This window comes from Sapajus apella, unplaced genomic scaffold, assembly GCF_009761245.1.
Source record: "Sapajus apella isolate SASKATOON/1434 unplaced genomic scaffold, GSC_monkey_1.0 scaffold95, whole genome shotgun sequence".
NCBI lineage: Eukaryota > Metazoa > Chordata > Mammalia > Primates > Cebidae > Sapajus > Sapajus apella.
Window position 1 is genome coordinate 1,665,208 of NW_022437035.1, and position 13,534 is coordinate 1,678,741.

General features: G+C 47.9%; 1 protein-coding gene across 2 annotated transcripts in view; it reads left to right on the forward strand.

The window, feature by feature from the left end:
- The window catches only part of SGSM1 (small G protein signaling modulator 1), a 61,491-nt gene that overhangs the window by 22,033 nt on the left and 25,924 nt on the right, over positions 1-13,534 (forward strand). Inside the window, exons 11-14 of one of the 2 annotated variants that reach the window (XM_032256688.1) lie at positions 2,029-2,193; positions 4,067-4,205; positions 7,382-7,446; positions 11,570-11,715. In XM_032256688.1, the coding sequence (XP_032112579.1) occupies positions 2,029-2,193; positions 4,067-4,205; positions 7,382-7,446; positions 11,570-11,715 (515 nt within the window). The remainder of the gene's footprint in view (positions 1-2,028; positions 2,194-4,066; positions 4,206-7,381; positions 7,447-11,569; positions 11,716-13,534) is intronic. The other variant, XM_032256687.1, reaches the window with a different exon arrangement.

Here is a 13,534-nt window from a genome sequence, read left to right on the forward strand (position 1 = left end):
ACAAGTCCCAAAATATGTAGACAGTTCACATTAGATCAGGGCATTTTCAGACCCCTCTGCTTCTGAGATTGTCTCTGTACTGTCTAGCAGGGTAGCCATGTGCTACATGTGGCTCTTGAGCACTTGAAATGTCACCAGGGCTAATGGAGATGTGCTAGAAGTGTAAAACACACACATGATTTTGAGACTTTGTAAAAAAAAAAAAGTCTCAATAGTTTTATATTGATTATATGTTAAAATAGTAACACTTTGGATAGATTAGGTTTGACAAAATATATTGTTGGAATTGATTTTACCTGTTCTTTTAAACTTTCAATGTGGCTACTAAAATTTTTGAATTGTACTGGGTGCAGTGGCTCACGTCTGTAATCCCAGCACTTTGGAAGGCTGAGGCGGGCAGATCACGAGGTCAGGAGATTGAGACCATTCTGGCCAACACGGTGAAACCCCATCTCTACTAAAATACAAAAAATTAGCTGGGCATGGTAGCATGTGCTTGTAATCCCAGCTACTCTGGAGGCAGAGGCAGGGGAATCACTTGAATTCAGGAGGCGGAGATTGCAGTGAGCCAAGATCTTGCCACTGTACTCCAGCCTGGTGACAGAGTGAGACTCTGAATCAAAAAAAAAAAAAAAAAAACATATGTGGCTCAATTGTAATTTTTTTTTTGGAGGCAGGCTCTCGCTCTGTTGCCCAGGCTGGAGTGCAGTGGTATGATCATGGCTCAGTGCAGCCTCAACCTCCGGGGCTCAATCGATCCTCCCACCTCAGCCTCCTGGGTAGCTGGAACCACAGGCATAGGCCACCACACCTGGCTACCTTTTTTTTTGGATTTTTCATAGAGATGGGGTTTTGTCGTGTTGCCCAGGCTGGACTTGAACTCCTGGGCTGAACAATTCACTTGCCTCGGCCTTTCAAAGTCCTGGGATTGCAGGCGTGAGCTCCTGCCTGGCCCCTTGATTGTGTTTCTCTTGGATAGTGCTGGTCTAGTGTGGGGTTTCTTAACCCTCAGCACTGTTGGCATTTAAAGCGGAATAATTCCTTGTGTGGGGGTTGCCTTGTGTATTGTAAGATGTTGAGCAGCACCCCTGGCCTCCAGCTGCTAGATGGCAGTCGCACCTAATGAATCCTCAAGGCATGAGAACCCAAAGTGTCTCCCGACATAGACAGGATTGCCCTGGTTGAGAACAGATGGTGTGGAGGGATAAGTATCTATGGGAAACCAGCTGAGGGAGAAAGAGTAAGATCAGAGTCAGGTCCTCAGGCCAGGCACAGTGGCTCATGCCTGTAATCCCAGCACTTTGGGAGGCTGAGGCAGGAGGATGGCTTGAGCCCAAGAATTCGAGACCAGCCTGGGCAACATGGTGAAACCCCGTGTCTACCAAAAATTTTAAAACATTAGCTGGCCATGTGCCAGTAGTCCCAGCCACTCAGGAGACTGAGTCTGGGAGATCAGGGCTGCAGTGAGCCATGTCTGTACCTCGTTGGGAACCTGGCTCTTCTGCTTATTAGCTGGGTGGTCTTGGGCATGTTGCTTAAACTCTCCATGCCTGTTTTCTAATCTTATGTAAAAGAGAATACTGATAGTACTGTACTCAGTAGGGACAGCTGTTTTTAGCGGAAAGAGGAGAGGGACTTTCGTCAAAAAGACTAGATATGTCTGTTACTACCTGACAGGGCTTTGGGTGATTAAGTTGTACAATTAAGTTTTGCCATCATTCTGAGCCTCAGTTTCTTCTGAAAAACAGAAGAAGGAGGATGCATCCCTACAGGGTCGTGAAGGACAGTAACTGCTTTCCTTAGGTTTGCTCAGGTCGCAAACTGCCTAGCCTGACACTCAGCACATAGTAGGCAATTTATAAAAATCAGCGTTTTTTTCTTTTAATTGAACACAGGATATGTGGAAGTGGTGTGGAGCTGGGCAAAGGGAGGGTTGGAGCCCCCAGGAATTGGCTCTTCTAGCTGCCTCAGTTTCCTGGCCACTGCAGAACCCCCACCTCACTGGTTCTTTTCGTTTTGCGTCTCAAGTTGCCTCCGGCCTCTTGGGCAGCACTTCCCCCGTCTCTGTGGGCCCTGCCTGGATGATGGTTCCTGCAGGCCGGTCCATGCTGGTGGTGGCCAGAGGGAGTCAGTGGGAACGAGCCAGATGGGACACCACTCTCCCCACGCCGAGCCTGAAGGAGCAGCTTCCCAGTAAAGCCTGGGATCTCCCCTTCCCCAGGGGTTGGTTGCCAGCCACCTCTGCCATGTTGTCATTTGAGTCCTGGTCCCAAGGGAGATGGAGGCAGGAAGGGAGATGGAGGCAGAGAGATTGATGCCCTCCTGCTGTCCAGCCTCCACCCTACAGAAGGCAGCTTGCAATGTTGTAGGTTCAGTAGCAAAGGGATCAATTGGTGATGTCTGTGTGGATGTGAGTGTGAGAGGCTGGGAGGGGGGGAAAGCATGGTTGCCATACTTGGACCAAACTGGTCAGTGCATCCCTGAGATTGGCTAAGAACTGTAGGGGCTATTTTTCTAGAACATTTTACAGGGGCTTATTGGACTTTCTTGGCTAGCTCATGGGTGAGACTACATGGGGAAGGATAGTGTAGCAAGCCGTATTTGGTGATTGCAAGAACTACATCATCTAGGCAGCTCCCTCTTCTGTCAGTAGGTAGGGGCTGACCTTGTCAGCTACTGAGCACTCTGATGGAAAGAGGACCCGTTCCACAACTCTGCCTTACCTTGGGGCCCAAGGGAAGAGTCAGGGTATTACCAGTTGTCCTGTGGGCACCATGACATATGGGGGGAAAAGTGTGCAACCCTCTTCATTTCCTGCAGCAGGGATTATAAAACTAAGATTCGCGGGCTAAATTCAGCTGTGTTCTGTAGGAGCCTATGAGCTAAGATTGGTTTTTCAAATTTTAAATGATCTTAAAAAGCCAAAAGGAGAGTAGTATTTTGTGACATGAAAATGACGGGACATTCACATTTCAGTATTTATAAATAAAGTTTTATTACAATGTTTGCATGCTTCCTTTTTTACATTTTGTTTAGGGCTACTTTTGCACTAAAGCAGAGTCTGGTGCTTATGACCGAGACCAAATGGCTTACAAATGCTAAAATATTTACTAGCCGTCCCTTTACGGAAAAGCTTTATGGATCCCTGTTTTAAAGAAAATAAAGCTTTTGCACCTGTCTAGGACTACCGAGAGGCCAGGAAATTGACTATAAAAATTATAGTGCTTATGTCCCCATTATTTTTGTTATGTGGTTTTGTAGACACTGCAGCTTCTACACAGCTGAAAAAGAAAAATAAATAAAGGAAGCCGTGGGTGCTGTATCCTGAGAGAGGCTGGTCAGGAATCACCAGCGTCCAAAAGTTAGGAAATCAGAGTCTGTCGAATGCACCTGCTGCCTCAAAATTGCTTTAGAAATATAGAGTTGAGAGCTCTGTCTCCAGGATTAGTTGAGTAGGCCAGGAGTGTGGGGCAGGCATATTGCTTTTTAACAAGCCTCCCACATGATTTTAGGGAGTCGCTAGTATGTTTAAGACCTGCTTAGTGGAGCACCTTTAGCCTCAGAACCATGCACAGCGCAGGTGTCTTCATCAGCAGGGGCTTCACCGGGTCTCTTGTCCTAGAATGCCCTGCCTTATCTGTTGAGTCAGGCTCCCTTCTATCTCACCCATGAGGCCTGTCTCTTCTCCAGAATCACCCAGCAGGCTCCCCTTCCCTCCTGCAGCATCCTGTGAGTGTGACTAAGTGACAACATGGCGAGGCTTGGCCTTCTGCTGTGGGTTTGGGCCTGTCCCCTTGGCTATTGCCTCTCTGTGTCATCTTCTTCTCTCTTTGGCTATCATCAGCTCTGCCCATCTGCTGGGGCCCCAAATTTTGGTGGTGGCTTTCACCGGATCAGGCAGACTCAAGGATGATTGGGGCTGCTGTTTCCTACTGTCACCCTCAGGGTCTTTTCCTATCTCTGTGCTGGCTAGGGTGGGTGAGCTGCTTGCTCTGGGGTGATGTCTCTGTGACCCTCTTAGGTTTAACCAGGATGATTCTTCTGCCCCCACTTCTATCCACCACAGTCCCCCAGGATCTGATGGATGTCTCTGTGAGCAATCTCCCGTCCCTATGGCAACCCAGTCCCCGGAAGTCCTCCTGTTCATCCTGTTCACAGAGTGGCTCGGCTGATGGTAGCTCAACCAATGGCTGCAACCACGAGAGGTACGAGGGGCTTGGGCTGCAGATGGAGGGAGCTGAAGCATGTACCAGAGATCTGTAGATGCCCATACCTCACCCTGCACTGAATTCAGAGGAGTCAGCCAGATCTACGCGACATCCTAGCTGTGGGAGCTTACATGTACTAGTCAGGTTAAACAAGGTTGTGGTGCAGAAACAAACAGTGCTAAAACCTCAGTGGCATTTTTTTTTTTTACAACGGAAGTTTATTTATCATGCATGCCATGCTTCTATCATGGGTCAGCTGGTGGCTCTGTTTTTTCCACAGTAAAGGGCCTGGACTTTACAACTACCATCTTGAATGTTGCCAGTCACAGCGACAGGGAAAGGTGGCTCTGCAGGGGCTTTAACCCACAATAAAAAGGCTCTGCCCAAAAGCAGCACATGTCATATCCACTCACACTCCACTGGCCCCGTTAACAAGGGGACTGTAAGTGCAGCCCTACCATACACCTGGAAGGCAGAATAATCCCAGAAATACTATTTAATGACAACCGCTTCCCAGTTTGCTCCTCCACACAGTGGAAATTCCTATTCTTACTTTATATGCCTGTGGTAAGGACCAGCTCAAGTATTGGTTTAACGTGGCCACGGTGTGGCACCTGCACATGGTACTATTCAGTAAATGACACTTACTGTCTTGCTGTGTAAAGTTAAATCTCAAGTGCATCTCTTGTTTGCCCGTAGATCTTTGGTCTCTTTGGAACTATACAGCCAATTCATGAGACTGGTTTTGTTTCCCTCTGGTACAACCTGGCCTGGCCTGAGAGAATGGAACCCTTTTGTCCTTGCTGGGCTTCTGTCTCAGTGGGTGGTCCAGTCATCAGCCATAAGATGTAAGGGATGGGGGCTGGCATCAAATTTTTGAAGCCATCCAATTCCTGGTTCTGCAGGGTGTGATCTGTGAACCAACATCAGCACCTGGGCAGATTCTCAGTCTCTCATCCCAAACCTCCTGAATCAGAACCTGTATTTAACATGGTCTCAAGACCATGTGTATGCTTTAAAGTTTGAGAAGTGCTGATATTACTGAGATTTTCTTTTTTTCTTTTCTTTTTTTTTTTTGGAGACAGACTCACTCTCTCTGTTGGCCCAGGCTGGAGTGCAATGGCATGATCTTGGCTCACTGCAACCTCTGCCTCCCAGGTTTAAGTGATCCTCCTGCCTCAGGCTTCAAAGTAGCTGGGACTACAGGCACGTGCCACCATGCCTGGCTACTTTTTGTATTTTTAATAGAGCTGGGGTTTCACCATGTTGACCATGCTGGTCTCGAACTCCTGACCTCAAGTGATCTGCCTGTCTCGTCCTCCCAAAGTGCCAGTATTACAGATGTGAGCCACTGCGCCCGGCCTGGAGATTCTCTTTTGTTGTTGAGACAGAGTCTTGCTCTGTTGCCCAGGCTGGAGTACAGTGGCACGATCTTGGCTCGCTGCAACCTCTGCCTCCCCGGTTCCAGTGATTCTCCTGTCTCAGCCTCCCGAGTAGCTGGAATTACAGGCATGCGCCACCACACCCAGCTAATTTTTGTATTTTTTAGTAGAAATGGGGTTTCCACCATATTGGCTAGGCTGGTCTCAAACTCCTGACCTTGTGATCCTCCCACCTCAGCCTCCCAATGTGCTGGGATTATAGGCATAAGCCACCATGCCTGGTCGAGATTTTCTTATTGTACATCAGAATCACCTGGGCCAAGTGGCAAAACGTATCAGTTCATGGACCATTTCCTAGAGGTCCTGGCTGAGTAGGTATGTGCAGGGCCCAGGAATCCATATGCTGGAGAAACTCCAGGTGACTCTTGGGCTGATGGTCCATGGACCAGTGAGAAATGCTGCTATAACCCTTTGCTCCCTCTCCTGTTAATAACATCTGCTTATACACATGGAGTGATAGAGAGCTCACTATCTTGCAGAAAGCCAGGTCAACAGTGGGAAAGCTGTTGATGTGATCCTGTTCTCATGTAACCTGAGCAAGTCTGAGCCTCACCAATGTGAGGGCACAAAGGGGGACTCTTCACTGTTGAATGCGCCTAACTACACAAAGGGGGACTCTTTACTGTTTTTGTTTGTTTGTTTTAATAAAGATGGGGGTTTCACCATGTTGGTCAGGCTGATCTTGAACTCCCGACCTCAGGTGATCCACCTGCTTTGGCCTCCAAAGTGCTTGGATTACAGGCGTGAGCCACCACGCCCGGCCCTCTTTACTGTTTAATGCGCCTAACTGGAGGACTTCAGCTATGCTCCTCCTGCCCTGCCCCAGTCTGCCTGTTTTTCTGGATGTCTCTTGGGATGTCCTGAGAAAAAATACGCAGATATTCTTCCATTCTATCCTTTAGGTGAGTGTATAGCATTCCCTTCAACAGTCCTGGATTTCTCCACCAATGCTAGAATCTGACTCCTCTCACCTCTTTCAGCCAAAAAAGTTCCCCAAAATTCCCATGTAAGAAGCTTTGAGACATCACCTACTTGGCAGTCAGCCAGACTCTGAATCCCAATTTGGCTCAGCTTGGTTCAGCTGGGTCACTTTGGAAATCAGAACTCTTTCTGCAAGTGATAGAAACCGACTTCAAACTGGATCAGGTGAAAAAGAAAATTTGTTGGCATCACTGAGACGTCCAGAGGCACAGTGGCTGCAGGCGTGGCTGGATACAGATGTTGAAACAGGAATCTCTGTTTCTTCAGCTCTTGGCTCTGCTTGTCTCTGTGATGGTTCCATCCTCAGGCAGGCCCTTCCTGTGCATTGGCAAAGATGACTCCCAGCAGCCACTGCCTTATATCCCACGGGCTTAGAAACCCAAGCAGAAAAGTGGAATTCCTAGTCATTGCAGCAAAAGTCCCACGGCTGATTCTCATTGGCTCAGGTTGGGTAATCTCTGCCCCAATCACTATGACTCCAACCTGGGTTCTGTAGTGGGCAGTCATCCCCATACAAACCACACAGGCAGAGAGTTGTGGAGAGTGTGATTTCTCAAGGGAAAATCGGGGTGCTGGGAGCAGAAGGGGCAATGATACTGCACAGGTAGAGGTGATAGCAGCCCTCCCTACAGTTCCCCTGAATGGCTGATTTGAACCTGTCCTCTAGAGATAACGCACGGTGCTCTTCTCCAGAAAATCTGGGCTGTATTTAGATCTATTCTAAGCATCTCCCTCTTTCTCCCCCTGCAGGGCTCCCCTGAAACTTCTCTGTGACAATATGAAGTACCAGATCCTCTCCAGAGCCTTCTATGGATGTACGTATAGGGCTTCATTGCCACTGTGGTCTTCATGGAGCCGCTGTTGGTGCCTGCTATATGCCAGCAACATCAAGAGATATTGGCTCTTGATGGAGTTTGAACCTCTCCTCCTCTATTCCCTAGATGTCTGGTTTCAGTGACGTTACATGAACCTCTCTGAGCCCCAGTTTCCTTGTCTAATGATTGGGGATAAATTTTATTCCTGGGTCCTAAGAGACGACAGTGGACAGTGGGGTCCCCTGGGGAACAGAGATTTGGTTTAATCACCACTGCATCCCCAGGTGCCACAGTGGAGGACTCGTTTCTCAGGATTGAATGAGGACCACGCAGAAAGCCCCTAGTGCCTGATATTGCATGCTGTAGGTGCTCAATAAATGTCAGTTTCCTTCCCTCATGGGCAGAAGCAGCAGAAAGAGTAAGGTGACCATATCCCTACCCCAAAACTTAAATATTAAATTCATAGTACTCATATTCTGATTATTCTCATTTAACAGATGAAGACACTAAGGCACAGAGAGGCAGAATGACTTGCCTAAGGTCACACAGCTAACCAGTGGCAGAGCTGGGACTCAGACCCTGGCCTGTTTGACTCCAAAAGTGTTGTGTTTTCCTCTCTGCTGTCTCTCTTTTTTTTTTTTTTTTTGAGACAGAGTCTTACTCTGTCTCTGTCACCTAGGCTGGAGTGCAGTGGCGTGATCTCAGCTCACTGCAACTTCTGCCTCCTGGTTCGAGTGATTCTCCAGCCTTAGCCTCCCGAGTAGCTGTGATTACAGGTGTCCACCACCACACCCAGCTAATTTTTGTATTTTTAGTACAGATAGATTTCACCATGTTGGCCAGGCTGGTCTCAAACTCCTGACCTCAAGTGATCCGCCCACCTCGGTCTCCCACAGTACTCAGATTACAGGTGTGGGCCTCCACGCCCACCTGTCCCTGCTGTCTTGATTTTTTGGTTTTATTTCCCCAGCTTCACAGCCTAGGTGGGGAAGATGGGTACGTATTTTCAGGGATCCTAGAAACATCTTAATAAAACCTGTATGGGCCTGAGTGCCTGGAGAGGCAGGGAGAGTGTAGCTCTACTGGGAGACGGGTTTTATCTGTTCTGTTGCCACCTGTCCTCAGTGCCTCATGCAGGACCTGACATGAAGCAGCATTGGGGAAGCATTTATTGGACCCAAATGGAAGATCTTCCTGCAGGAAGGGGTGGGGGTCGGGATGGGTCTGGAACAATGTCATTGGACAATGTGGCTCATCCCTAACAGTGATTGAGAACCCAGGTTCTGGAGCCAGGTGGCCTGGCTTCAGATCCCAGCAATGCGACTTGGGCAAGTAACATAACCAGTGTGTACGTCAGTTGACCCCATCTGTAAGATGGAGCTAAAAATAGTGGGTAGGATGGGATGGGTTAAGTTACGCAACCCTGGGAACAGCTCCCTGCCATGTAACGTGTGTTGTGTAAATGTGAGCTATTATATCATCGTCCTCCTCATCATCCTCACCATTCTCATCGCCGAGTGTCTCTTTTGTTAAAGTGTAGTCTGCAGTCTCCAGAAGGTCCAGGGTTCTCTCTGAGAATTTAGGATGAAATAGCCTTGGGGAGCCAGAAGGAGGGGCGCAGCCAGAGCAAACAGCACAGGCTGGAATTTGCTGAGGCGCTTGACCCAACACCCTCCAGGTGCCAGCGTGGGCCAGATATAAGGGGTGGCACATTGGTGGGCATGCTTTAAGAAGGCAGGGCAGGCCGGGCGCAGTGGCTCACACCTGTAATCCCAGCACTTTGGGAGGCCGAGGCAGGTGGATCATGAGGTCAAGAGATCGAGACCATCCTTGTCAACATGGTGAAACCCCGTCTCTACTCAAATTAAAAAAAAAAAAAAGAAGGCAGGGCAATCTTTGAAAGCAAACTTGGTGCCCCTTCAACATCTCCCTGGTTACTGACTTGGAGGTCTTTCTAATCCAGCTACAATTTTTATATTTTTTAAATTTTTAATTTAAAATTTCTATTTTTATTTTAGTTTTTGAGACAGGGTCTCACATTGTCACCCCAGCTAGACTGCAGTGGCACCATCATGGTTGACTGTAGCCTCTACCTTCCTGGCTCAAGTGATCCTCCCACCTCAGCCTCCTGAGTAGCTGAAATTACAGGCATGCACCACCATGCCTGGCTAATTTTTTTTTTTTTTTTTGTATTTTAGTAGAGATGGGGTTTCACCATGTTGGCCAGGGTGGTCTCGAGCTCCTGACCTTGTGATCCGCCTGCCTCAGCCTCCCAAAGTGCTGGGATTACAGGCGTGAGCCCCCGCACCCGGCCACCAAGCTAATTTTTTGTAGAGATGTAGTCTCACTGTTGCCCAGGCTGGTCTTGCATTACTGAGCTCAACACATCTGCCCACCTAGACTTCCCAAAGTACAGGGATTACAGGCTTGAGCCACTGTGCCCCGCCCTGTTTTCAATTTATTTTTTAAAAGATGTATTGTACATATTTTTAGGAATACATATGATATATTGATAGCTGTTTCTTTGTGTACTGATCAAGCCTGCATAATGGTGAAATTCATTACTTTCAAACATTTATCTTTGGGGAGCATTACAGTCCTTCTTTAATAGCTATTTTGAAATACACATAAATTCTTAACTATAATTTCCCTGCTGTACCATCCAATACAAGAATGTATTCCATCTAACTATATTTTTGTACCATTAACCAACATCTCTGCATCCTCCTCCTACTCCCTTCCCTTTCTAGCTCCTGGTAAGTACCAGTCCACTCTCTACCTCCATGAAAACTACCTGTTTAGGTCCCATATATAAGTAAGAGCATGTGATATTTGTCTTTCTGTGCCTCGTGTCTTTTGCTTAACATAACCTCCAGTTGCATCCATGTTGCTACACATGACAGGATTTCATTCTTTTTTATGGCTGAATAATATTCTGTTGCATTCATCTACCACAATTTCTTTATCCATTCATTCGTTGATGGACACTTAGGTTGATTCTGTATCTTGGCTAGTGGGAATGGTGCTGCAGTAAACACGAGGGTGCAGATATCTCTTTGTTATGCTGATTGCCTTTCTTTCGGATAAATGCTCATTCAGCTGCAATTTGAACAGGAGTTGTCCACATTTCACATTCTCTTTCTTGCTGTATGAATTAGAGACAGACAGAGGCACAACAAGCCCACAGAGTCACTGGCCACCTTCCTTTCTGCCCTTTCTCTGCCTCTAGCCTATGAATTAAATGCTTTGGCTTGGAGCAGAGAACTGGGGGCCATCACCCTGACTGAGGCTGAGAAAGGTGATAAGGCTTCCCCAGGGTCATAGTGCTATTTACAGTCCAGCCAGCAAGTGCGTCAAGCCCCATCTTCCTTGTCTAGAAAAGGGAAAGTTTGGCGGGGCGCGGTGGCTCAAGCCTGTAATCCCAGCACTTTGGGAGGCCGAGGCGGGTGGATCACGAGGTCAGGAGATCGAGACCATCCTGGTCAACATGGTGAAACCCCGTCTCTACTAAAAATACAAAAAAAACATTAGCTGGGCATGGTGGCGCGTGCCTGTAATCCCAGCTACTCAGGAGGTTGAGGCAGGAGAATTGCCTGAACCCAGGAGGCGGAGGTTGCGGTGAGCCGAGATCGTGCCATTGCACTCCAGCCTGGGTAACAAGAGTGAAACTCCGTCTCAAAAAAAAAAAGAAAAAGAAAAGGGAAAGTTTACAAGAATTCACTGAGTTGTGGAGTTCAGTAAGATCCAGCGTGGGCCAGGTGCAGTAGCTTGTGCCTGTAATCCCAGCACTTTGGGAGGCCAAAGCAGGAAGATCACTTGAGGCCAGGAGTTCGAGGCCAGCCTGGACAAGATGATGAAACCCTGTCTCTACAAAAAAAAAAAAAAAAAATTACCAGACGTGCTGGCACATGCCTCCAGTCCCAGCTACTCGGGAGGCTGTGGTGGGAGGATTGTTTCAGCCTGGGAGGTTGAGGCTGCAGTGAGCCGAGTAATAGAGCAAGACCCTGTCTCAAAACAAAAATTTAAAAAGATGGGGGGTGGGACACCATTTGGGAAGCCCCATGAGATAAGGTGAGAGGCTTCAGGTGGTGGATAATGACACTTTCCCTCCCTCCCTCAACAGGGCTGGCCTACTGCAGGCATCTGTCCACCGTGAGGACCCACCTGTCAGCCCTGGTCAATCACAGGATCGTGTCTCAGAACTTGCCCTGCGATGCTGGACAGGGGCTGACAGCCGGGATCTGGGAGCAGCACCTTCAGGATAGCACAGTAAGGCTCAGCCAGGCTTGCTCTGCAGTGATGCAGAGGCTGCAGGGGGCCATCTTATTACCTGAGAAATAAGCCCACCTGCTTGTGGGGACTCTAGCTGATGTGCTTGGATTCTGCATATGCAAATTGGAGTTCTCCTTTTCTTGAGAGTTCCAAGACCTACAACTCACTTCGGCCCATGAGCGTGGAGACTGAATGGGAGGTAAAACATGCTGACCTGGAAGGAGTAAAGAACAAATCGGTCTGTAAGCATTTATCATTAACCGTCCTCTGAGCCGGGCGCGGTGGCTCACGCCTATAATCCCAGCACTTTGGGAGGCTGAGGCGGGCGGATCACTTGAGGCCAGGAGTTCAAGACCAGCCTGGCTAACATGGTGAAACCCTGCCTCTACAAAAATACAAAAATTAGCTTGCCGTTGTGGTTGAGTACACCTAAGAGTAAAGTAAAATAGGTTTTTAATATTGGAATGTGACTAGATGGGACGGAAGAGGCCCCGGGGCCCTTCAGGACAGCCCTCTAACGCCATCGCCACTTCCCATAACGCATGTGCAGTGAGAACCTGCTGGCCCCATAGCTGTACTAATTGTAACCGCAAAACCTTTGCCTGTAAATGAAATTTTAAAAGAGACACAAACTCAACTCCATATCACATACCTGTTAAAACCATCCTAGTGTGTACAAAAGACATTAGTGCATAAAGTAGTAGCTACAGTTGTTCATTTTGGATTAATTTGCTTTAGAGAAATTTTCTTAGAGCTGAGTCAAGATTAATAATTGCAAGATAATATTTTCTTTTCTTTCTTCTTTCTTTTTTTTTTTTTAAGATGCAGTTTTGCTCTGTGGCCAGGCTGGAGTGCAGTGGCATGATCTCAGCTCACTGCAACCTCTGCCTCCTGAGTAGCTGGGACTGCAGGCGTGCGCCACCACACCCAGCTAATTTTTTATATTTTAGTAGAAACGGGGTTTCACCATGTAGGCCAGGCTGGTCTCCAACTGCTGACCTCAGGTCATTCACCTGCCTCAGGCTCCCAAAGTGCTAGGATTACAGGGGTGAGCCACCACACCCAACCAATAATATTTTCAAATAAGCATAAGACAAAAACGGCTGAAAATTAATTGAAATATTAATTCCTTATAGCCTGCCCTTTCTCTTTTTATGAAAACGGGCTCATACTATGTATGTTTTACCACTTACTTTTTTTTCACTTAACGCTACACATTGAGCACTTTTTTATGTGGGTCCCCATAGATGCACCCCTCGATCTTTTACAGTGCTGTGTTGCGTACTTGTGTAGGGATGCACGTTCACCCATTGCTGGGCAGTTGGAAAGTTGCCTGGGCTTGGCTTTTTCGTACGATGCCACAACAAATAACCAAGTACCTATGACTTTGCCTATTCAGGCCAGGGTATCTGAGGGCTAGGTCCAAGAAACAGGACTGCTGGATCACGGAAGTAGATCATAATGATACAGTTAGGATGTTGCCAATTAGTTTTCTAGAAGGGAAGGTGCACAGGAGTTGAGGAATATTGGTAAGAAGATAGCTCAGGGCGGCCGGGCGTGGTGGCTCTATACCTGTAATCCCAGCACTTTGGGAGGCTGAGGCGGGTGGATCACCTGAGGTCGGGAGTTTGAGACCAGCCTGGCCAACATGGTGAAATTCCATCTCTACTAAAAATACAAAAATTAGTTGTGTGTCAGGTGCTGGTAGTCCCAGCTACTCAGGAGGCTGAGGCAGGAGAGTCGTTTGAACCTGGGAGGCGGAGGTTGCAGTGAGCCAAGATTGCACCACTGCACTCCAGCCTGGGTGACTGAGTGA